The 26106-nt window shown below is 50.5% G+C and overlaps 1 protein-coding gene and 1 long non-coding RNA gene across 4 annotated transcripts; one reads left to right on the top strand and one right to left on the bottom strand.

The window, feature by feature from the left end:
- Positions 1 to 163: 163 nt before the first annotated feature.
- Positions 164 to 11444, bottom strand: LOC116905311. 3 transcript variants are annotated; one of them, XR_004388514.1, is made up of 4 exons: positions 11260 to 11444; positions 10659 to 10802; positions 4612 to 4697; positions 164 to 408 (listed from the first exon to the last, which is right to left on the bottom strand). It is a non-coding gene; the product is annotated as an uncharacterized LOC116905311 (long non-coding RNA). The 3 variants fall into 3 exon arrangements; XR_004388515.1 differs by lacking the exon at positions 164 to 408 and adding an exon at positions 2481 to 2566; XR_004388516.1 differs by lacking the exon at positions 164 to 408 and adding an exon at positions 2698 to 3533.
- A 4651-nt stretch (positions 11445 to 16095) lies between these two features.
- On the top strand, positions 16096 to 19760 carry Irf2bpl (interferon regulatory factor 2 binding protein like). The gene has a single exon (XM_032908194.1). It carries the CDS (start codon positions 16531 to 16533, stop codon positions 18886 to 18888), a length of 2358 nt encoding a protein of 785 aa, XP_032764085.1. The 5' UTR covers positions 16096 to 16530; the 3' UTR covers positions 18889 to 19760.
- Positions 19761 to 26106: the final 6346 nt, after the last annotated feature.

The following is a 26106-nucleotide window of genomic DNA, read 5'->3' as shown; positions in this document are numbered from 1 at the left end:
AGTTCCGTCTGTGGCTCCAGGAGAGGCAGGCCAGCTAAACTCCACGTTTGTCTCTGCGACTTCGGATGCTCTCAGATCCTTCTGACAGCATCTTCAGGCCCTCTGCCTTGCTGGCCTCTCTCACAGGACCTGGCTGCCCTTATTGCTGACATTCTAAAAAAAAAAAACCAAAAAGCAAAAAACCAACACGTCTAGCCCCTGACCCAGACAGGTTCAAAACACTAATGTTGCTTTTCCATTTTCCTGGAAACTTCTATAGCCGCAGCCTGGAGAGCGTCCAAAAGTTTCCCCGAACTAAAGATAACAACAACAACAATAATTTTTTTTTAAACATTTAAAGAGGCGAAGGAAGAGAGACCCTGAGGCAAATGTCCTTGTTGATTACTGCTCCTCGGAAACAGATTCGGACTGTAGGAAAAGAAAAGGGAGGAAGTTTCCAGGTCAGTTTAAACATTCACACTAAAAGACGGTTTCAAAACAGTCCACCTCCCTGGGGCGATTTTTTAAAAAAAATCTATCCAGAAGGCAGACACTTTCCCCTTCCCTCCCCGATCTGGAAGGTTTTCTCAGCCGAGGCCCCAGCACATTCCTGAGTTCTGGCTCAGGCAAGGACTTTCCCAACCTTCCAACAGTCCCTGCCCTCGCTCACCCTGCTGACCTACCAAGAGTACTGCTTTCTCCACCCCAAGCAGCTGTATTCCAGCTGTGGAGTTCTTAGGAAACTGCCAGGAATCCTAAGGCTGTAAGGTAAGGGAGGAATGCGCCTCCTGACATCTGAGGCCCTGCCGGAAGTCCGGAAACCAGGAAGCCCAGAAACCCGGAAGCTCAGGGGCTGACTCTGGCTGTCCTCTACAAGTCTATGACGATACAGTAGGAGTGGGCTTGTTGACCTAGGGGAAACAGGTAGGATTCTAGGAGGTCTTACAGAGATTAAAGGCCAGCCTGATTCTCCCCATCCCCACCCCTACCCTACCCAAAAAGTGAAATTCAAATATTTCTTTGGGAAGATTCAGAAATATTTCTGCTTATTCATGAATTCCGGGATATTTTTTTTTTAAAGAAATTATTTATTTATTTTAGGTATAGGATACATTGTAGCTGTCTTCAGACACACCAGAAGAGGACATGGAATCCCATTACAGATGGTTGTGAGCCACCATGTGGTTGCTGGGAATTGAACTCAGGACCCCTGGAAGAATAGCTGTGCTCTTAACCGCTGAGCCATCTATCCGGCCCGGGATTTTTTTTTTTTTAAAAAGTGTGTGTGTGTGTGTGTGTGTGTGTGTGTGTGTGTGTGTGTGTGTGTGTGTGTAAGGGATAGGTATGTGCGTCTGAGTATGCATGCCTGCAGAGGCCAAAAGGTCATCCCTTAGATGTCATCCCTTAGACCTTTGTGAGACATTTGATATGGGTGCTAGAGTTGAACTCAGGCCTTCTGAGTTCAGGGAACCAAGCTCTGGGCTTTTTTAATTCAAAGCACAACATCTTGCTTGAATCAAGTCCTTGGGGCTGGGGAACGGAGCTCCAATGTAGGCTCTCCCAGATGCCTGAAGCCCTGGGCTCAATCATCAACACAACAGAACACAACCCAAAACCCAAGTCTGTGCAACGCCACCGTAAACAGAACCTTAATTTGGGAATTTGCCCCTTTTGGGTGCAAAAGTGGAATTCAGGGACTGAAAGGCTGAGTTAGGAACCTGGGCTCCAGAGGAAGACCCTGTCTCAAAAACAACAGGACGGTTAAAAAGTGATCTTGCTAGATGCTAGAATCTGTGGGAAGCGGAAGATTAGTTGAAATCGAGACTCCGAGATGCAGCTCCTGTGATGGGGTGAGGCATTGCAGTGATACAGTTCTTTGGGGGTCACCCACGCTCCTGCAAATAGTCTTTTACCCGTACCCTCTAAGTATGCCCAATAAATCCATTGCTCTACACACACACACACACACACACACACACACACACACACACCATTAATTTGCCAGTGGCTAATGCTAGAGGCAGAAGGGAAGTATCAGTCTCCTTGTGGATCCCCTGCCCTCCCCAATGTCTCTTGCCTGTGGATTAAGAGGAGGAAGGGACCTGGGAGGCAGACCAGAGTCCTTTAAATATGTAGATGTTGGCCAGACAGAGCAGAGGGGAACAAGTGGCATTTTAGACAGCTGAAGCCTCTGCTGCTGTCAGCACAACTGTCACCAAGCTGCCCTGGTTGGGGTGGTAGGGTAGGGGGTGCTGGACCCTGATATCATCGCCTGGGGCTGCGTGGTGGATACTCAGGTTAATGGAGGTGACTTCACTACTTGGCTTTAGAACAGTGATGGTGGCTGGCTGCCTGGCTCCATGCTGGCTGATTGTTCTGGAGTTTGAGAGTCTGCGCCTTTTCATTAGGAGTGCTGGCCACCCAGACAGACAGTGACAATTCATCGCTGTGATTTGGGGGTCCAACCTCCTCCACGGCCTCACTCTCCCGTATGTGTTCCATCTAGGCAGGCGTAGGACTAATCAGGAAAAGGACTCAGGACTCCATTTTCCAGGGGCCTTCTACATTCTTCCATCAGCTCCAGGGTCTAAAAGTGAGTAGGGAGAACAGGTGACCTCTGTCCCAGGAGACATCAGGCCACAGAGCTATAGAGTGAACTGTGTCTCTTCTTACTCCTTCCTGCTGTCTCTCCCACTTCAAATGCTCCAAATATGCCCTCTTTAGCCAAAAAAAAAAGGGGGGGGGCTTTTGTCCCATTCCACTGGTCTAACCATCCACTTCCCATACTGGTCTTTTCAAAATACAGTCTACAGGTTTACCCATGGAAGCTACACTCGCCTCCGCCCTCTGACAGTGTCCCCTGAGCCCTTGAGGCCCTAGAAGGAAAGCACCAGGAAACCCTAAAACATTCTCCTGACCGAAAAACAATGGCTTCCGGGGTCTGTGCCAGATACACTCACAGCCCCCAAAATGGCCTCATTGTCCTCTTGTGCAATATCCAGGAATTCGGTGAAACTCATCATTTTTCAGGTTACCGATAATGCAAGTTTGGAAAGCGAAACAGGAAGGAACACAGGCTGAGAAAGCTTTTATCCAGCCACAGAGTTCTCTCCAGATGCAAGATAGGGTTTTTTTTTTTTTTTTCCCAGCAGTCCCTTGGTGGGGTTAAAATTAGCTGGCAGCATTCTGGTCACACGGCAGACAACAAAACAAAAGGGAATTGTTCCCGCAGACACCCCTGAACTAGCCCCACAGACCCTCCTAACCAGTGGTTTTCTGGGAATCTGGCTCTCCCCTGGTATAAGAGAGGCCACACCACAGGCTGCCCTCTGGGATGGTTCTTGCTGTGGCAGAGAAGAACACAGACAGCGTGGAGACTTTTTGGAATCCTGGAGCTTGCTTTGTCTGGGAAGTCACTCTCTGGGCTCCAAATTGGCTTTTTGCAATTCTTCTCCCAGATGCCAGCAAACAAGCAAACACCAGGAGGATTTTTAGAAGGGTAGGATAGAAGGGTGAACATGGTCCCCTTTGCCTTTTGGGACACCTGGCTGCACCTGTCAGGATGACAACAGGCCCAAACTGTAAGTGCCAAGGACTTCAGACAGATCCTTTCTCCCTGGACCCGGTTGACAGAACATAACAGGATCTGCTTCCAGTTTAAACCTATCACCAGCAGCCCCTGAGTTAAAAATACAGCCTCTGATTCACGCATAGTCAGGAAACATGGCTGTGCTCAGTACAGAAACGTGTCCGTCAACCTGGGAGAGGAATCACCACCACGAATATGCTCTTAGCTTGCCAAAGCTGAGCAGCTGCATGAGCCAAAATCCCAGCTGCCTGGACCGTCTGGGGGGGGGGATTCTGAATCACCTGATTTCTGCCTCAGCTTTACTGTAATTCTAAGCCAGAACCATTCTGAGATGCCTCAAGAGCCAATTGCTCCTCAGGATTGCGTTTGAACACTAACCCTTCAAGTCTGGATCTGCAGGAAGGTGAAGCAGATGGATTTTATAGCTTATTTATTTGGAAGGGGGGTGTTTAGGACTCAGAAAATTCCACTGAGACTAAACGCATGGCCCTGACCAAATAGCAAAGGCAGTCAGGAACAGGTACCCAGAGAGTCAGGTTCAAAGACTTTGCAGGTAAACCCCACCAACTGGGACAGGTCTAGTCTTTTGCCTTTTGGGCTTCTGTGGTGATGCAGACCAGGAAAAAGCACCTAGACTGACTGGTCCCAGGTTCTGTGGTATTCTCCCCATGCTTGAAACCAAAAAGGTCTCTGACTATTCCTTCAACCTGAAACCACCGAATGCACAGTCCGGTGTACAGCCCTCAACTGTGCCTCAGGCCAGCCAGCACCTAAAGTCCTCTTTAATGAACAAACACCACTCCCCATAAGCCCCAGAGGAATAGCCTCAAGGTGTTAGCAGTACATAAAGGTCTGAAGGCTGAAACCCTGGGTAAACAGTTCACTGGAATATATTTAGCAGAAAATATTGAAAACCACAGAGAAAAATATGTCCTCTTTCTGGGATGTTAACGAACGTTTATGTCTAGGAAGTCTTCAGGAAATAGTGAGCAAGACAGAAATACTGCTCACCTCTTCTACCCCAGTGTAAATAAATTACTTACCCTCTTTGGTTTCCATAGGCCTTGGCTGGGGTATTTAATTTTTTCTCCCCATTAAACAGGCCACCCAGAGAGTTGGCATCATGGACCTGAAAATATACCAGATCTTGAACACACTGTTTTGTTTCTGTACATTGAATCAGGCTGTGTTTCAAATGGTAGCTTGTGGAAGATGGGGGTGGGGGTGGGGGAAGGGAGGTGGGGCGGGGGTATTATCTGGGCTAGTGCACCCTCACTTGAAACTGCAGCATAAAAGACAGATCAGATTCACCTTGACTCACCCAATGTCTTGTCTCTGACAGGAACCTGTCCTCTGTCTTTGTTGCTCAGGCTGATGTCATGTTCTAAGGGACTGGGTTTGCTAAGTGGCAACAAGAAGCCTTCAGAAGGACCCAGATTGCCTGCAGTGTGGGGCGGGGACCTGAGAAACAAGGCAAGGAAGGGCAACTACTCTCCCGAAGATGGAGGCTGCATGATGTAAGTGGCTGGCTAAAATAGCTGGCATTCTTTCAGTTTTAAGTTGCCAGCTAAATATTATTAAAAAGATAAAATACACGCAAACTGTGCAGAATGTAGGGCTGCTGTGTTTACATCCGGGTTCTGATGACTCAAAGCCTTACACATGGGCTTTCTGAAAAGCTCTATTAAAAACACAGCTTTCCGAAAAGCCTCCGGGGAGCAGAAGGACTGACTGGGGGGGTTGGGAGAAGGATGGTAACCCACCCAAAGATGCTTTTTAGCTCTGTGCTCCTGGCAAGCATTTAGGGCCGGGGAAGTCTTAAGGGGTTAATCTCCTCGCTGTTTGCAAGCCAGAGCCGGGAGGGTTAACCTTTTTCCAGAACATTTATTTCACCATCTCACTGACTAGAGAGGGAGGAGGGGCTGGCGGGCGGGCGGGCGGGAGAGCCTGCCGCGTTGAGAGGCTGCGGATCACAAGGCCATTCTGATAGCCTCCTGTCCCCATGGCAACTGCAACGGCATTTATCAGTTCCTTCTGCGCACAGGCACCGCAAATCTGCATTGCACATGGCAGGCTTCCAGCATTTCAAATGAAAGAGCACTTTGAACGGCTGCCAAGTTTGGAAGGAGCAGAACTGTCAGGGCTGCTTAAAGCTGGCAGTTTATACTGGGGAGGTTTTCACTTCCCAGAATCCTCCGGGCTTGGCAAGCTGCCAAGTACTTAGCGGAAGCTAAAAAGTAACTCGCTCCCTCCCCTCCTCTTTCTCCCCCTGCTCGCGCTCCCCCCCTCCACACCATTCACCGCAGTGCTCTCAAAATTTTCCACATGTCCTGTGTCACCAGTGCAGACTGTACAATAAGAACCAGAACACCGGCTGCCCACGATCGGGCTTTTCTCAATAATGGAGGGTTTAGGGTAGGTTCAGACACTGACAGCGGGTTCCCGCTGTACCTGCCATAACCCCATATCGACTGGATGGAAACGCGTGGCGTGTGTGTCTTTCGACCTTAAAAAACAGCGCATTAATAAAAAAATAAAAAGCAGCTTCATAACTAGGAACACCCAAAGTACTGGGTGGGGTAGAGAATGGGGCCGTGGGGGTGCTGGGTGGATTGACCGGAGCTGCATGGGGTGCGGGAGAGTCTTGCAAACCAATACAAAATGTCCACATCCAGCTCTTCTAAGCTGTGGGGAAGAGGGTTGTAACTGAGAGCTGAACTGTTTCTGGTGCTTTCTTGGTTCTTTCAGATGTCATGATGAAAGCTCACAAGCTGGAGATGGGGAGGGAATTGGGAGATGGCTTTTTTCAATGGAAAGTTTACCAGATAACTTTTGACCCCGCACCACCCAAGAGCACCCAGAGCACCCGGGGTTTTACTGGCAGAAAGTGGGAACTGGCACAATTTTCACTGTGCTAATTTTTTTTTTCTTTACATGAAAATCTACACTGAGATCAAGGGCTTGAGCTTTATTTCCTGCACAAATAGAACAAAAATTGTCTCCCGCTTAGGCGGTTGGATGGAGTTCAGGAAAACTATGTCTGGCATTAATTCCAAAGTGGAGGTTTTGGTTCAAGTGAGGCCCATTAATTTCAGTAAACTGTTTTCACTAGTCCAGACCCTGCTGTGGGAGCTCTATTTATTACCTTTTGCTAACCTGATGTCTGCTGAGTTGCAAAGCAGAGGGGAGGGGGAATCTGGGATGGGGATATCTCTATCTTGGATCAAATGGGTTTGCACCTTCCCGTTGGGGGTCATGCTTAATAGTGAGTTTTATACCCCTCACTTTTCTTTATCAGAGCCTTTACCAAAAAAAAAAAAAAAAAAAAAAAAAAATCCGTCTTGCAACGAATTCCAGAAAAACAAATCCGATGGAGAGAAATCTGGTGAGAGTACACAGCCATCCCTTACCCAATTCAGAAAGACACATCCCAGTCACGGGATGTTTTCAGTGCCCCACCCACCCACCCACCCACCACTTCTTCCAGACTGCAGGTCCACGGCAAAGCCCTGACAGGATTCACCCTGACGATTGGGTCTAAATCCACCAAGACAGTCAATTTTGGCATTCGTTCTCCCTTAGGAATTTTACTAGCTGCTGTAGAAAAGCACATAAATTACTCCCCCTCCCTCTTTTTCCATGCCTTCTCCTTCATCCCCCAGCACCCCCCTCCCCGTCCATCTTGATGTCATTTCAAAGAGAAGGATGAAAAGAAGGAAAAGAAGGGATTTGTCAGGCAGTCCAGTCTGTGAGTATGTCTTGCCAGGTCCCAACACACACCACCCACGCGCACGCGCACGCGCACGCACATCCACACACACACACACACACGTGCGCGTGCACACACACACACCAGCTGAGAATGTTAATAAGAATTAAAAGCAAGTCAGTCCTATTAAAGCATCAAATTTGAAGAGTTGAAAGGGGAGGGGGGACTTGGAGAAAGAGAGGGGGCAGGGTTGGAGGGGGAGTGGGAATGAAATACAATTTGGTCCTTGAAGCTGAGAAGGAAAGAGGTGTCAGTAGCCCCATTTGGTCTGCTTGTCAAATGTCAAATGTCAAATTCATTGGTCTCTCCTTTTAAACTACTCCCTCTCTCACTGCCCCGCCCCAACAGTCAAGTTTTGTGAGGTTCCCAAGTGTGATTAATCTTTGGCAGAGGCCAGAAACAGGAGTAGGCTTCTTGGCTGCCTGTCCTGATAAACAATCTGTTCTTGGGAAGAGTAGGTGAAGGGGACTGCGGGAGGTAATCTGCGGGCATGGGAGAGGGGGTAGGAATAAAGGGGAAGGGGGTAAGCCACAGAAAGACCTGCCCTCGGGGAGAAATGCCAGTGCCCCTCCTCCCGCACCCGTGGTTTAGGGGTAGGTCAGGTTTCCTGCCCTTAATAAGTGAGTAGACAGTGGATCCTTTCTTGCTGCCAGTCCCTAAAGTCCAGGGCGCGTCACTGGGCCACCGAAGGCTCAAAGGAGGGGAAGAGAGCAGAGCCGGTGCACCACGCGGTTTCGGACCATCTACAAAGCTGTGCTCTAGGCGCCACATCCCATCCCCCAGGGTGTGCGCGGAACCTGCTCGCGATAAAGGGAAACAGAGGCAGTGGCAGAGAAAGCCGAGTTGGGGCGGCTGCTATAGAGCTTATTATAAAGCATAACGGGGAAAGTCAGACTGTGGGCAAAACAAAAGGAGAGACTATCTGGCGGAGTCCGAGGTCGCTAGGATCGAAACTCCCGAGGCAAGAAAGCTGGCTGTGGATTTTGCAGCGGGGATATTGTGTGAGCAACCAGGCAGAAATTGGCAATATGTAAAAGTGGGAAGGGGGAAGAGAGTGGGCGGAAAGGCAAATCAGTGCCTAGAAGGCTGCGCACGGCTGGGAAATGTCACCAAGGAGAGCGCAGTGGCACCGAATAAAAGATGAATGATAGACTACCTTTTGGAAAACGAATATAAAAATAGTAATGAAGGTGAGAAGTCCGCCTCTTCGCTGGAAAGCGGATCCATTCCTCACTGTTTGCCTTCAAGCCCCAACATCCAGGCAGCTCTAATCTCCCCTGTATCCAAGAAGTCAGGGCTAGGCTCGCTTTCCTTCGGATTTAATTACACGAAAATGCTGAACAAAACCCTGTAATTACACCCTTAGTCCCTGCCACTCAGGCCCTGCGCACTTCCTGCCTAGTTTTTTTTTTTTTTTTTTTTTTTTTTTTTTTTTTTAAAGAGGGTCATTGCCTCTTTCTTTCCAAATTGGCCAAAACAAAAACCTAAAAGCACCAAATAAATCTTTAACAGCTTTGAGTCTTCATGGTCATTCCCCCAACATCACACACACACACACACACACACACACACACACACACACACACACAGAGAGAGAGAGAGAGAGAGAGAGAGAGAGAGAGAGAGCCAGCAAGCAAGAACTAAGGAGGGGGAGCCCTTGACTCTTGGAGAGCCCAGAAGGAAGGGCCCAACTGTTCTATATTGTCTTGCTCCAGCTCCTAGGCTGAGAAGCAGTCCTTCCTTATTTTGTCTGTCACTCCAGTACAAGGTGCTAGGCTGGTCACCTCGAGGAAACCTGCCAAGGACAAGACAAAGAGTGCGGACAGGGTGTAGCATCAGGCCTGGCTTTTCTCTTTCACCTGGAAGGGTTGCTCGCTGGAGGAGATCTGGGTCAGGATCGGCCTTTTTACAGGACCTCCAGGCCTCGGCATTACAGACAGGAACTCACAGGGATGCTCTGAGGGCAGAACATAATTTAAGATGGACAGGTGAGAAACCAAAGCTCAAGAGAATAAACAGATTGCTCCGGGAGTCAGTCATGCTGCTGCAGGAAGTCTTGAACGAGTGTTGCTGCCTCTTCCGGCTTTTGGGGCTACTGCATCAGGAAACTAGGACACCTAGGAGCAATGGAAGCTGACTCCATTCTGGGCTTAAGATTCCTAGCACTGAGACAGAAAGAGCTAAGAACCAGGCCTGGTGGTACAGATCTATTAGTCCACAGCCACCGTGGAAGAAGGCCAGGCAGAAAGACCACACATTCAAAACCTGTCTGGGCTACAGAATTAGTTCAGGATGAGTCCGAACAACTTATAAGGATCCAATGTAAAAAGGAAAAGAGGCTGGAGAGAGGGCACTACTCAGCATGCTCCAGGCCCTAGGTGCTATCCATGGCTAGGGGCAGTGCTCTCTAGGTAAATCATTGACTAATTGAATAGAGGGCAGGGGGCTAACATGCTACAAACCTCCAGGCTTGGGGCAGCCACATTTCAACACACTTAAGTAAGAACAAAGTTACATTCAATGTAACTTTTGGGTTTGGAAAGAGACCTTACCCACTATGTGTTGCCAATCTGTGTTTCTTCTTTTCCTCCTTTCTTACTGTTTTTTTAATTTATTTATTTTTATTTTTATGCGTATGAGTACGCTGTATCTGTCTTCAGACACACCAGAAGAGGGCATCGGATCCCATTACAGATAGTTGCGAGCCACCATGTGGTTGCTGGGAATTGAACTCAGGACCTCTGGAAGAGCAGTCAGTTCTCTTAACCTCTGAGCCATCTCTCCAGCCCTCCTTCTTACTCTTTTTCCCTTCAGTGCTGGGGATCCAAGTCAAGGCCCTCCCTGCACGGGCTTGGGAAGGCTTTACCATTGAGTTGCTTTCCCTGGTCCCAGACTCGAACATTTCAAGACTGTCTTGAGGGCGACGGGAGAGCTTCCTCAGCCTTTCAGCAAGGTCGAGAGAACTTCGGATTTTCCTTTATCATCCCTGTCCGGCGGACAGGGCTAGAGATCCAAAGAAGTAAGAGAAAGGTATCTGGGGACTGCCAGGAAAGGGCGGTAACTCACAGTTGCTCAGAGCTCTAGCGTGATTGATTTTTAACTCCAAAACAAGTGGTGCTCATTGTCACCCTACCTGTCAACCTACAGAGACAGTGGGACCATTGACCTGTAAAGTCCTGTGGGCAGAGGGCTTTACTTCTTCTTTAAGCTTCCTAGAAGAATCTGGGACACCCCCCCCCAAAGGGCCTGTTTTTGCTAACTTCGGACTACCTCGGCTAAGCTTCCCTCACCTGTACAAAGGCTGACGAAAATAACACTCACCTCAGAGGCTTGTGCGGAGGTCGGTGAGATAATGTCTGGAAATGCACTTTTGGAGCTCTTGACAAATGTTGGTTATTGGTAATAATCTCTCACCTTTTATTAAACACATTATAATACGCTGTCATCCACATAGACCAATGAAACCTGCAAAGGAAGTGGAGTAATAATTCCACTTTTACTCAGAACATGAAGTGCAAATGATTTGCTCAAGGTCAGCCAAGTCCAGGGTGAACGGCATAATGTAAATATGTACCAAGTACCGCCCCTTCTCTCCCTCTCACCCTCCCTCTCCCTCTCTCTCCCCCGAGTTCCAGGTTGAACTACTCAGCACAGGCAAGCCCATACATAGACCATGGACCCAATTCAAGGAAAGCAATGAGGACTGCCCTGTACCAGTCTTGACCCAGGAACAGTGAAGACCTGGGAGGAGCTTCCTGCTGGGTGGGTGAGCACACTTTCTGGCTGCCCAAGCAGAAAAGTGCCTGCGGCCATGGCTCTCCGAGTCTGGTTGGTGGAAATCCCAAGATTATTGTAGATTGATGGGAACCTCCCTTTAAGGCCCAGGTTCACAGATGAAGTAGAGGGCCAAGGGTAGGCACACCTGTGGTCTTCATGGCCACACTGACCACCGCGACAGGTCCCGCCTACTCGAAACCTTTCTTCCTCTCAAGTTTCCTTGTTGGGGGTTTGAGAATTTGTCACAACTGAATCAGTGAATAGCACCCTTGTCTGGCTCTTACACCCTCTTCCTCTAGGCCCGGTTCCCTGGACAGCTCATTCCAAGCTTTTTTTTTTTTTTTTTTTTGGAAGTAAGGAAACACACCAGCTTTTGCTGAGAGCAGCGCTGGCCTCCCCCAAGCTCTGGCACGGTGGCAAGAAGTGGATGCCTGCCGGGTGGCAGGAACTAGACTCGACTACCCCCTCTCCTGAGCCTTTTTTCCCCTCCCTGATCTCCGCCCCTCCAGGAAGAAAACAGCCTGAGACCGGATCGGTTTTTCGGCCACTGTGCCAACCCCAACCACTATGCCCGCCCGCCCGCCCGCCCTTGCCTTCTCCCCAATTTCGCTCTGAGTGCCCGACTTGCCCATGCGCCCGAGGCTGGGCAGGTCTCGGCGGGCTGTGCAGGCTCAGCTCCCCAGGGCTTCTCAGCGAATCACGTTGTTCCTGGGATTTCATGCTCTAGTGGCTCTTGTGTAACCCTATGCCCTGGCCTAATTCAATACTTTTTTTTTTAATACCAGGATTAATCCTTTAGGGAAAGGCAAATACTTCCGCCACGGATCCGACTGAGGAGTAAATGTGTAAATCACACAGCAGCCTCCAGCCCCCACGGCCCCTTTGCGCGGGGTTTGCAAGGCTCAGTAACCGGCCGCACCCCTGGGGTTACTGGCGCGAGGCGATTCCTGGCCTCGCTAAGGCCAAAGGAGGGCCCAGCCCACACGTTTGTTTTCATCTACTCCTTAGCGGCTCGCAGGCCAAAGAACAGGGCACTGCTTACTGCCGGGCTGTGTGTTACCAAAAAAGGCCTTTCTCTCTGCAGAGCGCTTGGCGGCGCGCTTTGCAGCGGGGTGACGCGAGGTTCAGTCTCGGCCTCGAGAGTCAGCAAGCCAAGAGCACCCCTGACCCCGCCCCATTTGAGTTCCAAATTGTGGGGGCCTTGGAGGGCGGGCCGGAGTCGCCGGATGCATAGAAGTGCTTAAGATCCTGACAACCCTTCACACGCCTAACACTGGACTACGTTGTTCTGCAGAGGCCAAGTGGAAAGCTGACCTTTTGCTCCAGTTTAGAACGGTGTTGTCTGAGCTCTCTCAGACAGCAAGCTGAGGAAGAAAGATAGCCATTAAGATGGAACTTTGCTTCGTGGGGTTAGGGCTAACACTTTGTACCTTGCTCTGCAAGTCTCTGCAGTGGGTGCGCCCAGAACATAGCGCCAGAGCTCTGCGTCTCGGCTCCTCCATTTCTCACCTCGCTTGATCAGTGCTCCCCAAGAGATCACAGCACTCCTGCAGGAGCCGAGGAATGTATCTCCAAACACTGGAATTCGCACCTCCCCAATTGCTGATGCATCCCCAAACAGGGCCTTCTGAGACAAGCAGTTAAGAAGCAATTTATCACCAAGAACGATGGTGATACTTTTTGAGGGGGTATGGAGAGTTGTGATTTTTAAATAAAAGGATTATGGGACTGTGGGCTGTAATGGGATTGTTTAAATGCATGCTGATGGCTAGCTCGCCATGTTCACAAATACCTCGTTTTTGGGGTGTGTGTGTGTGTGTGTGTGTTTGGTAAAAGAAAGAAACAAGGAGATAGGAACTTATGTGTCTGTGTGTACCAAATGTAACATCGTGACATGGAATTCAACTTGCTTTCTCTAGCTGCCTGGCTGGAGGGTTATAGTTAAGTTGTTATTTCTAAAGTATTTTTGGTTTAATAAAGAGAAAGAGAAATAATGTAAAGAAATGGGTCATCCACCAAGCCAAAGTTCATGAGTCCCGGTCTGGGAGGGATTGATTGTTTTGACTCACTCAAGGGTAGCTGTGAGTAGGGTGAGGTCTAAGGGTGCGGAGACACTCACTGAGAAGCTCTACACACAGGACTCTGCTCCAAGCCAGCCAGGCAAAGTTTATTATTGCCCTGGAGCACACAGTGAGCTCACTGTTTCTGCAAAAACAGAAACTGGGTTGCTCTGAGATGAAAGAACGACTCCCTAAGTGCTCTTCTCCTTCTCCACGCAAGCTCCACCTGCCTTTGCACTTAGAACCCAGGATGAAGATCTCCATGCTGGGAAAACGCCAAACAGCTTCTGGAGATCAAATGTCAAAATAAAAGTATTTGTTGTTGCTTCAGCCGGCTGTAATAGTGGTCATAAATAATGATCACCATGCCTCGCACTCATTAATATTTTCACAGGTTAGCCAGTGACAGTATCAATATTGCCAACACTAGTGTCCAACTGTGAATGCGGTAATGTGGTCTTCATACTATATGGTTCATTTATGCCTCAGTCTGCCAAACGGCACCGTCACAGCTTCTCTGTGTGGAAGAATTCAGTAGTACAGTCTGGAAGGGGATCCTTGGGCTCATTATGAAGATGCATTTGCATAGCACTTTATATACAAGGTTGTATAACAAAAAATGGGATACTGATGGAAAAAAATCTCAGCCCCCTGCACCATCTCTTGGCGATGTGCTTGTGTGCACCACCGCCACTCAAACCAAACGTGCTGGATTCAGACCCCAGGCCAGCTGCTGCAGTAAGTTCAGTCTATTTTCCTAGTCTGTAAAATGGAGTGGAATCTACTTCACTTCATAGAAGACATTCTGGGTTTAATAATGTAAATGCTGTTTTATATAATGTATCTACTTTTTTTAAAAAAAAAATTTACTTATTATATATAAGTACACTGTAGCAGTCTTCAGACACCCCAGAAGAGGTCATCAGATCCCATTACAGATGGTTGTGAGCCACCATGGGGTTGCTGGGATTTGAACTCAGGACCTCTGGAAGATCAGTCAGTGCTCTTAACCACTGAGCCATCTCTCCAACCCATGTATCTACATTACAATAAAAATAATTAGCTGAAGCAAAGGAACTACTTTTCCAATGCCTATCTTTGTACCTGTCTTAGAGTAACCCGTCACAAACACAAGGCACAACCTGAAATCGACAACCCATCAAGCTGAGAGAGATGATTCCATTTTGCAGAGGGAAAATATTATATAAGCAGAGCTCAAGGTTACAAAGCCGGTAGCAATAGTGAAGAAATTCCAATCCTGTAGGACGAACCCAGCCTTATCAAATCCCCTCCCCTCCACCAACCTTCCACAGGGATTATGTTAATTTACATAAGAAAAAGCAAACTCAATAAATAGGGAAACCAAGTGACAAGCCCCAGCCAGAGCTAAGACCAACTCTATCAGTTTTTACAGTAAGCAATAAGGATGGGCAGTGATCTTAGGAGGGAGAAGAAATCATGACCTCCCAGAGTGCACCGGGGCAGTGTGGAATTAAATCACAACACACAGAAGGAACTTTGAAAACTGTGCTTTATTTGTTTACGATTCTGAGGATAGAGTTCTGAGCCTGGATCATCCTGAACAAGCGCTCCCTCGATGAGCTATGTCCCAAACTCTAGCACACGGTGTTATTAAATGCCCCTCCCCGCCTTTATGAAACCCAGAAAACCACTCACCTGTTTGACCAATTCCTCATTCCCCCTTCCCTGCCCTCCTCTGCAGCTGTATTCAGAAGACCTACGAGTGATCCGAGCTTCTTTAGACATTCAGCCAAAATATTTTATAAAGTTCGGCCAGGGAGAGGGGTGGCTCATTTAGTGATAGTCTCGCAACTCCTATTCCATTCTTAGGCTGGGTCGCAAAAGCAAATCTGAAAGGTAATTTCTTGAAGATGGGAGAAATGCTAATTCTGCAGGTGTTTGGGCACCAATGGTGGCAAGGAATGTTAACATTAACGGGGGAGGGACCTCTCGTCGCAGATTAAATAGGTAATACCCTTATATGAAATTCAAAGTGAAACTCGTCAAACAGGGCATTTAATTTTACTGCCTGGGGGTTTGGTGGGGTGGGGAACGGGAATCGGAAACAACACTCGTGTCTCTTAAATGTTTTGTTACTTGGGAAAGCCAGGCAGGAAAAGGAAAGGTCATCGCCTGTTTCATCCCGCCTCCCCGCCCGGAACCCCCCCTCCCCGGCACCCAAACCCTGGACTTGCAGCTTTAGCTCCCCGGGCCTCAGCTGTGGTACACACACAGCCGAGGGGGGGAGGGGAGGGAGGGTGGAGGCGCGGAGGAGGGGCCGACAGGGAGGAATCTGGGCATGCTGCCGCGCATGCGCCTTTCGCAAGCAACAAGTGGGCTCCACAGACAGAGGAAGTGTAAAGGGGGGGCTGGGGGACTGGTGCAGAGCATGGCGGTGACGTCAGCGCTCCGCCCGGGCGGCATCCCGCGCGGCCAAGCCGGGGACAGCGCGAGCCGCAGCCGGAGCAGGAGCGCTGAGACGCGCCTCCGGAACGTAGAGTAACAATCACAACCCCACATTCCAGGCGAGCGCGAGCGGGAAGGGATGCGACCCGGGTGGAGGCGCCGAGCGAGCGCCCTGCAGCCAACGTGAGCGCCGCCAGCCTCTGTGGCCGGAGAGGTGGTCAGGCCAGGGGGTGGTGGGAGCCTGCGTGCGTGCGCTCCTCTCCTCTGCTCTCGTGTGTCTTGGAAACGGTGGCCGCAGCTGCTCTCTCTCCGGCGTGCAAACCCAGGCGCCGCCAGCGCAACGGCCGTCGCTGCGGAAGGGAAACGCTCCTCTTTTGGCAGCCACCTCCTCCCCCGGCCCTCCCGGGGAATCAGCGGCTTCAGCAAGATTGGACCTGGGCACCGGGTGGCAAAACCTTCTAATCCTCTCCCCGGGGCGCCTGGCGTAGAGAAGACTCAGATCGTAGGGAGGACCCCCTTCGCGTTCCACGCTTCAATCACTCCGGGGAGGGGGCCAAGAGGCCACTGGCGGCCGGCCCCGGACACCCTAGCCCCCTCCCCCCAGGCCCGGAGCTCGCAGCCCTGATCCGCCGCACCAGGAAGAAGGCACCCGGTGCTCTGCTCTGGACAAGACAGCCGCAGTAGGAGGTGGGGGCGAGGAGCGTGCGGAACCCGTCGGTCGCCTGGGCGGTGGAGCCCCCGCCGAGAGGCACTACTGCGCCGGCAGTGGAGACTCGCGCTCCCTCCAGCCCCTGGGGCAGAACTTTCTCGCCCCCCTCCTCTCCCCTCCCCCGCAGCCGGACTCCTTCCCCAGCCAGCTAGTCCTCCCGAAGGAGAAGGCGCCGCGGAGACAGCCCGGGCGGGGGCCTACCTTCCCCGAGGCTGGCATCATGTCGGCAGCGCAGGTGTCCTCGTCCCGGAGACAGTCTTGCTACCTGTGCGACCTGCCTCGCATGCCCTGGGCCATGATCTGGGACTTCTCCGAACCCGTATGCCGTGGTTGCGTCAATTACGAAGGCGCCGACCGCATAGAATTCGTGATCGAGACAGCACGCCAGCTGAAGCGGGCGCACGGTTGCTTCCAAGACGGCCGCTCCCCCGGGCCGCCACCGCCAGTCGGGGTCAAGACAGTGGCCTTGTCCGCCAAGGAAGCGGCAGCAGCAGCTGCCGCCGCTCAGCAACAGCAGCAGCAGCAGCAGCAACAACAGCAGCAGCAGCAGCAACAGCAGCAGCAGCAGCAGCTCAACCACGTCGATGGCTCTACCAAGCCTGCAGTGTTGGCCGCCCCGTCCGGTCTGGAGCGCTATGGCCTGAGCGCAGCGGCCGCCGCGGCTGCTGCCGCCGCCGCCGCGGTTGAACAACGCAGCCGTTTCGAGTACCCGCCTCCCCCGGTGAGTCTGGGGAGCAGCAGCCACGCCGCCCGGCTGCCCAACGGCCTGGGAGGTCCCAACGGCTTCCCCAAGCCGGCACCAGAGGAGGGTCCCCCGGAGCTGAACCGCCAGAGCCCCAACTCATCCTCAGCGGCAACATCGGTGGCTTCTCGGCGTGGGACTCATAGTGGGCTGGTGACCGGGCTGCCCAACCCGGGTGGTGGCGGGGGACCCCAGCTCACCGTGCCCCCCAACCTATTGCCGCAGACGCTGCTTAATGGCCCGGCCAGCGCCGCGGTACTGCCTCCGCCCCATGGGCTGGGGGGAAGCCGAGGGCCCCCGACTCCAGCACCTCCGGGTGCTCCTGGGGGGCCCGCCTGTCTCGGGGGTCCCCCGGGTGTGTCGGCCACTGTATCCTCCGCTCCGTCATCGACCTCGTCGACGGTGGCAGAGGTGGGCGTGGGTGCTGCTGGTAAGAGGCCTGGATCGGTGTCGAGCACAGACCAGGAGCGTGAGCTAAAGGAAAAGCAGCGCAACGCTGAGGCCTTGGCCGAGCTGAGCGAGAGCCTGCGCAACCGCGCGGAGGAGTGGGCCAACAAGCCCAAGATGGTCCGTGACACGCTGCTCACGCTGGCTGGCTGCACGCCCTACGAGGTGCGCTTCAAGAAGGACCATTCGCTGTTGGGTCGCGTCTTTGCCTTCGACGCGGTCTCTAAGCCCGGCATGGACTACGAGCTGAAGCTGTTCATTGAGTATCCCACGGGCTCGGGCAATGTGTACTCCAGCGCGTCTGGGGTGGCCAAACAGATGTACCAGGATTGCATGAAGGACTTTGGCCGGGGTCTGTCCTCTGGCTTCAAATACCTGGAGTACGAGAAAAAGCATGGCTCTGGCGACTGGCGCCTTCTTGGGGACCTACTGCCCGAAGCTGTGCGCTTCTTCAAGGAGGGCGTGCCCGGCGCGGACATGCTGCCCCAGCCCTACCTAGATGCCAGTTGCCCCATGCTACCCACGGCGCTGGTGAGTCTCAGCCGCGCCCCCAGCGCACCTCCAGGAACTGGAGCCTTGCCACCCGCGGCGCCCACGGGCCGGGGTGCAGCGGCCAGCCTGCGCAAAAGGAAGGCATCCCCGGAGCCTCCAGACTCAGCTGAAAGCGCACTGAAGCTCGGTGAGGAGCAGCAGAGGCAGCAGTGGATGGCAAACCAGAGCGAGGCGCTGAAGCTCACTATGTCCGCGGGGGGCTTTGCGGCGCCGGGACACGCAGCAGGGGGACCGCCTCCACCCCCTCCACCTCTGGGACCTCATTCCAATCGGACCACCCCGCCCGAGTCAGCCCCCCAGAACGGTCCGTCCCCCATGGCCGCGCTCATGTCAGTAGCAGACACTTTGGGCACAGCGCATTCGCCCAAGGATGGCAGTTCAGTGCACTCCACCACTGCATCTGCTAGGCGAAACAGCAGCAGCCCGGTGTCGCCTGCCTCCGTGCCGGGGCAGCGTCGCCTGGCATCACGCAATGGGGACCTGAATTTACAGGTGGCACCCCCACCGCCTAGCGCCCACCCGGGCATGGACCAAGTGCACCCCCAAAACATTCCGGATTCCCCTATGGCCAACAGCGGACCCCTCTGCTGTACCATTTGCCACGAACGTTTGGAGGACACTCATTTCGTTCAGTGTCCATCCGTCCCTAGCCACAAATTTTGTTTCCCTTGTTCTAGAGAGAGTATCAAAGCCCAGGGGGCCACAGGTGAGGTGTATTGCCCCAGCGGAGAGAAATGCCCCCTAGTCGGGTCTAATGTACCTTGGGCCTTCATGCAGGGCGAAATCGCAACTATCTTAGCTGGAGATGTTAAAGTGAAAAAAGAGAGAGACCCTTGAACCGCGCAGGGCAGCGACCTCCTTTGCCCTAGACCACCTCCTCTTCAGTCTAGAGGGCCCTTCCCCCACCTGCCTCCACCTTCCCTATCCACCAAGATGTAGAATTGTGAATAAAACTGCAAAAAGTTAGTCTTATGTATAGACATTATTTTCGTCGGTATGTTTCTATATTTTGAAACAGGTATGTAACTTCTTCATTTGAAGGATAAGCCGATTTGTGTTAAGCAGTATAATATTGATTGGGTCTTTCGCATCATATTCGTTAGCATTTATTTGGTGGCAGAATGTTTGCCTAGGTACAGAATTAATAGCCCTTAGCAACGACTGCTGCTGGTGTGTGTATTTTTGTAAATGTTATGCACTCTGAAAGGATAAAACACACAAAAGAAAAAAGATTTTGTTGTTTTTGTTTTGCCAAGGCCAGTGTTGCTGCCAAAAAAAAAAAAAAAAAAAAACAAAAAAAAAAAAAAAAAACCAAAAAACAAAAAAAAAATTTGATGCTATAAAATGGTAAAAGCTTCTTTCTAAACAGCCCCAAGTGTTGAAGTCTTCACTTAATTTTGTTCTGTTTTGTTTTTCTGTTTTGTTTGCAAAATGGTAAGGGGGGTGTTGGGAGGGGATGGGTGTTTTTTGTTGCAAGTTTGTGAAGGGGGTAAAAATGTTTTGGTTTGTTTCTACTGACCTGAATGTGTTGGATCTTCACGTGTTGTTTTGTTTTGGCTTTATTGATGCACGGATGCTTTTGAACAGTAGAGCGAAACGCTAGACATGGAGAACTTGCTCTGTTTGTCCTTTATACATTTCTGTAGTTAACAGAACACTGTAATGTGCCTTGGAGCTTAGTAACTTGTAATAAATTCAATTGATATTAATTCTGCCCTGAGTCAGCAAATTTGTCTTTCTAGGGTTGAGGCTATGCTACTCCAGTTAAGGAGACAACTGCTTACCTCCTGCCCGTATGGAACCAGGCATCCTGGTTCCTTTGAAGGCTCTCAGAGCAGACTGCCCCACCCCCACCTCCCACCTCATCCCCGCCCCCCCCGGGTACCAGACTCTTTACATTTACCCCCCCTGTAATCTACAGATGCTGACTAAGCAATTTCTGTTTTGCCTTAAGCATCTCTGCCCACCCCTCATACAGGACCCAGCTGCAAAGAGCATTGTCAGGAATGCTCTTTGGTGGCTTTCCCTGGGGCGATGAGTATATCCTGGTGCCCAATGCAGCTGTGACTTAACAAGTGGGAACAGAGGGCATTTATTTGGCCTCTGCAGGCAGGGCAAAATTTTCTGCCATTGCACACTTGAAACAAAAGGTGTCTGGCTGGCTGGGCTTTTTTTTTTTTTTTTTTTTTTTTTTTTTTTGGTTCTTTTTTTCGGACTGGGGACTGAAAAGGTGTCTGGCTGGCAAAGGCTCTACCACTGAGTAAATCCCCAACCCCTGGCTGGGCTTTGCTTCCTGTGTGTATATGAAAATGTGACCAGCCAGCTTCCCACATCTCCTGCCCTGGATGTGTTCCTTGACTGTTACCATTTCTAAGCTACCCTAATGGACTATCCCTCTGGAACTATGGACTAAAATAAACCCTTTCTAAAAAAAAAAAAAAAAAAAAAAAAAAAAGCCTAGGTAGGAGTGGGGGCAGGGAAGGGTGTGAGCATCTGGGAGGCAAATGCATGTTGCAAAGCGGTTTTTACCTCTTTCATTATATCCCACCCCTTAATGAGTGTTTCTTAAGTCAGGACACAGCTGATCCGGAGCCGACTTGGGGGATGGGGGTGAAAGGGAAAGAAAAGCAAAGGTTCAGGCACCAAATGGAATCCATTTTACTCTTAAAGAAACACAACTATCAACTTTGTTGCGAGCATTTGTGAGGCTCTGGCGGGTGGGGGCGTAGAGAAGTAGCCAAGGCACCCCGTGGAGCTCAGAACCCCCAGCAGACACCAGACAAGCCTTTCATCTAGTTCAGAACGAGGCAAACAGTCCTGGTTTGAACCTTGTCCTTTCCTGGAGGCAACAGAGGACTAGAAAACAGAAAGGAAGCAAAACAACAGGAGCGATCTGATCTGAAATTAATTCCTAGCCACTCCCTATTCCTGGCTGAGAGAACTAACGGGGTCTGGATTGCCTGTCCATGTTGGAGGAAATGATACCCCGAGGTAGAGCCAGAGTTCAGGAAGGTGGGAATTGGTGGCAGGAGGAAATCAAGTCATGGGACGATTCTGAACACCAGCAGTATGGAGATTTGATTGAGATGGGATTTGCAGTTAATAATACCCTTTGGGTTTCTGGTCCTGCTTGCTTTGCCACCATATTGAAGTGGAACTGGGAATCCTGGTGTGCCTGTGTGGGAGTGTATGTTTGGGAGTGGGGATCCATGGTGCTCTTGATGGCTCTGCAGCACGGTACTTGGGAGGTGCCCGGCTCACCTCTAAGAATCTCCCTACATATAAATAGATGTTCATTCCTGTCGGCTCCCTGCAAATGTGTCCTTGCGTTTTCATCTGCTGCCAAGTGTTGTATTGGTGCTTATGAGTCATGAAACCTATTTTCATCCTCAGGGGTAATTAACTCGGTGGCGGTAATGCGTCGTAGACTGTAGGAAGAGTTAATTCTAAAACGCATCCTGGACCAGCGACCAATCACTTAAAGGTCTGGGCTGGCTTTTCTTACAGCCTCATTAATAAAAACCTGAGCAGGTTTTCGCCTGGAAGATTCTTCAAGGTGCTCCCAACCCCCACACCAAATGTACATGTTCTTGAAATGGGTGAATATAGGAGGGAAAGACCTCTCTCCCCCACCCCTCCCGTCAGCTAGGATGTAAGGATTGCCTGCCTGGGTGTGGACGCTGTGAGTGGTGTCTGTCTCGGTTGCCTACCTGTGCACACACAGGCTCCCGCCTGCCTGCCACTCTCTCTTCATTGCCTCGGTGTTTATGTTCAGGAACTTTTAGGATTACAAAGCCCTTGATTACTAGTCCATATGGGCAAGCGGCCTGTCATTAAAAGCTGAGAACAGTGTTGCTTTCTCCCCCTGTTGTTGCTGGGTGCTATTATTAGGAGAAGCGGCAGCTGTCGTGATGAAGCAGCTAGCAATGGGGCCTGGGTTGGTTTCCCTTAAGGAAGAAGGCTGACTTGACAAGACTCAGCGGAGAGCAGTAAACTGGAGGAAGCACTCGAGAGGTCAGGGCGGAACTCTGGCTGCAAGTGAATCACACAGAACTGGTGCAGATAATCTAAGTTTACAATAGCCACAGGCCGCTCGTTAAATGGTAGCTCTCTTGGGGCGGGGCATGGGGAGCGATAAGACCCTTCTCTCTACTGGAATTGTTCAGCGCCCATGTGGTTGCCTTAACCAGTCTCTCTGTGGTTCTCAGGTTGATTCTCCCTTCCCTGAAGGGGTCCACACTGGACACCTAGGAAGCATTTTCCTTCTCTGGCCCCAAGGATCATCGTGTATTTCGGACACTCACAGCCAAGGGTCTAGCTAGCTGACTGACACTGGGATAAGCTCCTTTTATCCCAGTGTTACTTGGGAGTATCCCTCCTCCAGATGCCCATCCATCTCTTCTCACTTTGGTCTCAGAACCAGAGACAGTGGCCGCCAATTTGCAGTCTACACTGTGTTGTTTGTACGCCTTACCTGTGGGTCTAATCCGATCTTAATGATTCCTTAAATCAAGCTGGGGTGGAACCGTGAAAATGGAAGAATAAACTGATGGGTAGATAAGCCATTCTTGATTCTGAAGGCAATACCATGGCAATCCATGTGCAGGAGAGCTCATAGTTTCAAAGCCTTGATAGTAAAATTCCAGATATTCCGGGTACATTCTCCCATGTTTCCAGGACTGGTGATAAAATGAGATTCTTCGGTATTTGAGTACTTGGGACCATCTCAGGTAGCCAGTGCTAGCTGTGAACTTTCCATCCTCCTCCTGACTCAGCCTCTGGATGCTGGGCTATGGGAATGAGCCCCCAAACCCAGCTTTCTGAAATCCACTTTAGTTCCTTCCTAAACCTCATCAAGAACAGGAAGTTGGGCGTAGGGATGACCCTAAGGCCTAGTGAAAGACATTGTTTATTGTTTATTTGGCAACCCTGGTGACTGAACCCTAGGACTCCACCAATGGAACCCTGTACTCTCCGGCACAGCCACGTTTTTAGCCTGTTTTTACTCTTTATTTTGAGACAGGGAACTCACTAAATTGTCCAGACGGCCCAAACATTTTTTGTTTTGTTTTACTTTGTTTTCTGAGACAGAATTTCTCTGTGTAGTCCTGGCTGCCCTGGAACTTGCTTTGTAGACCAGGCTCACAGAGATCCACCTGCCTCTGCCTTCCAAGTGCTGGGATTAAAGACAGACATCACCACTCCCTGGCTCCAAACTATTTTTTTCCAGGCGGGGTTTCACTCTGTAGTAGCCCTAGCTGGCTTGGAATTTGCTGTAGACTGGACTGGCCTTGAACTCAGAGGGACTGACCCATCTCTATCTCCTGGGATTAAAGGAGGTCACCAGCATGCCCAGCATGGCTGTTTATAAATGGGTTTAGGAACGTCTACAACCTGTCTATGAAACTTGAGTTTATAGCTCAGGCCTGTGTATTATCCAGCTTTTAAACTCAAGGCAGGGACTTACCTGTGGTCACCCAGTGGCAGACGAAACCAACCAAACGAAACCCTAAAGATCCTTGGTTTAACTATAGCTGTCTACCAAAAGGAAGGACGTTGGGTGGGCGAAGTCCCCAGGGTGTGGGGCACATCGTCTTCATTAACTCTTGGAAGATGGCAACCAGCATTAGTCCGTGGTCTTTGGTCATACCTTAGCAACGTTTCTGGGTTTCTGACTATAAATGTCAGGCAAGCTTGAGTGGTAAAGTCTTTCCTTAACCTTTCATCTCTGTACCGCCATACTTCCTCTCCATTTGCTAATTGGAAACTTCTGGAGGTTTAAAGACAGACAATGGACTGCAAAACCAAGAGGGACATCCATCTGGGTGAGCGAGGAAGAAGGGAGGGGTGGAGGGAGAAACGCTGGGGACTCTTTCTCGGTCTCTCAAGCTTGGGGGTTCTCCGATCTCTCGTCATTCTTTTTTGCCTGGCTGATTCTCCCACTGCAAAGGGGGAACTGAAACAGTAACGAACCAGGTGCCAGGTAGAGAGAAGCACACTGAGTTGCCAACCGTCAGGCCAGCCTGAGAGGAGGATGTGTCATCCCGTTTTATACTAAGATCAACCGAACACAGATAGACTGAATCGCCTCAAGTTCAAGCCCAGGTTGGCCTAGATCCTGCACTCTTCTTCAACCCGTTGTTCAGCACCTAGGACTTCTGCCCTGGCCCCTGGAAGCCAAGCCTCTGAGCACCTCTGAGTCTCAGCCATTCCCACTGTCTTCTTCCCCGGGTTTCCGGGTGAACCTCAGAGTCAACTTCAGGAAGACTGGAGGTGACACACTGTCCCAGCAAAGCTCAATGGGATCCTGAAGTAATGGTGTTTTCCTGGAGTCTCCGTCCATTCCCTCCTACTGTGGTGTCTGAGAAAACAGAGAGGTGGGCAGGGAGCAAACGATAGGTCTGGACGCTAATGGCTATTGCTCCTGTGAGGAGCATTGACCCCACTGACCATCTCGATCCCTGACATTTTCAGTTGTGTTAGTGGGAAATTGGCTCATTTATTCTCAGGCCTTGTTTGGTCGTTCTCCCTCATTAGTGGGCCTCAGAAATGCACCCATGAGCAGGACAGTCCATGTTCTGACGGCCCTGGGAAAGCTTCCCTTTCTACAAGAGCTGTTAGTCGTGAGTCTTTGGTTTAGACACTACTAGAGCGACATGCCCCAGCCTCCCCTGAGCTTCTCCTGGCTCTGTTTGGTCTCTCCCCACTTCAGGCCTTGATTTTGTGGCAATGAATCTCTCTTTCCATAGTAATGTCTCACTCCCTTGCTTAGAAAGGCCACTTGATACTGGGTGTGGTAGCACGTGCCTATAATCCCAGAATGTGGTAAATACAGTCGGAAAGATCAGGAGTTCAAGGTCACCCTTCGCTATTTGGCACTTTAGTGGCCAGCAAGGGCTGTAAGAGACCCTGGAGCGGGGTGGTGTATAGAGTTCAGTTAGTAAAGTGCTTGTCTAGAGTGATGGAGGTCCTGGGTTTCTGCATCAAGCCACGTATGGTGGTGAGAGCTTGAAATGAGCATTTAGGAGAGAGAGGAAGATTAGAAGTTTAATGTCATCTTTGGCTAACCCTGGAATTTAAAACCATCTTGGGCTACCTAAAAGTTAGTCTCAAAAAGAAAAAAAGGAAATAAAATTAAAGTGGAAAGTTCCAGGTCAGCCAGGACTACATAAAGACCCTGACTCAAAAGAGTGAGAGAGAAGCTACTCGGAACAAAGTAGGCTGTTTTCCTCTTGTTCCAGATCTTGGGCTCTTCGTGGAAAGCATCAGCTTGCAGGCCCGTGTGAGGGCGTTCTTTAGTACTAGGTGCTCAGAGGAGCTGAGGTCTATACTCTGTAGACCTATACTGAGGTCTCTACTACAGCTCTCCTGGGGCTTAGCCCACGCCAGAGGCAAGGCGAACAGTCCAGGATAAGGACCTGGACTTGGGTCACAGAGATCCGGGAAGTTTCCATCCCCACAGCAAAGGTTAGCTTATAGTCCTTATAAAGTTCTGGACCAAGGGTGAGTGTGCCCAAAAGCATGTGTGGGTACATGTATATGCTATGTGTGTATACGTACATGTATGTATGTATATGTCTGTCTTTGGCTCACATCCGGTGCACTTACCTGTCACCTGCATATTGTATGGTCCAGCTCCTTAAGCTAGCCTCTCTATGGAAGCTTGACTACTCATTGGAAGGAATGGTCAGGGATTGCACGGAGCAGGCAGGAATCCCCTGCAATGCTCCAGAGACTTTCTCACCAACTACTACACCCCTCCTCCAAACACACAGGCACACACACACACACACACACACACACACGCGCACACACACCCCAGCAGCTGGCAGAATTGTACCCCAGAGGACCACCTGAGGAGTTTGGCTGAAAGGAGAAAGAAAAGAAAGGACAGGGAGGGGGTAGAGAGCTTGCCTAGCAAGCATAAGACCTTGGATTCTACCCTCAGCACCAATAAGTAAATATGTAGATAAATAAGCAAAAAAAAAAAAAAAAAAGTATGACATTTTATTAACTAAGATTATTAGCTTGTGAATTGGGTCTATCTGCCTCAGT

Source organism: Rattus rattus, chromosome 7 (assembly GCF_011064425.1).
Source record: "Rattus rattus isolate New Zealand chromosome 7, Rrattus_CSIRO_v1, whole genome shotgun sequence".
Lineage (NCBI taxonomy): Eukaryota > Metazoa > Chordata > Mammalia > Rodentia > Muridae > Rattus > Rattus rattus.
Note: the sequence above shows the minus strand (reverse complement) of the source record. Positions and strands in the feature narration are given on the sequence as shown.

Coding starts and splice junctions, on each gene's coding strand:
- Irf2bpl (XM_032908194.1), top strand. CDS start 16,531: ATGTCGGCAGCGCAGGTGTCCTCGTCCCGGAGACAGTCTTGCTACCTG.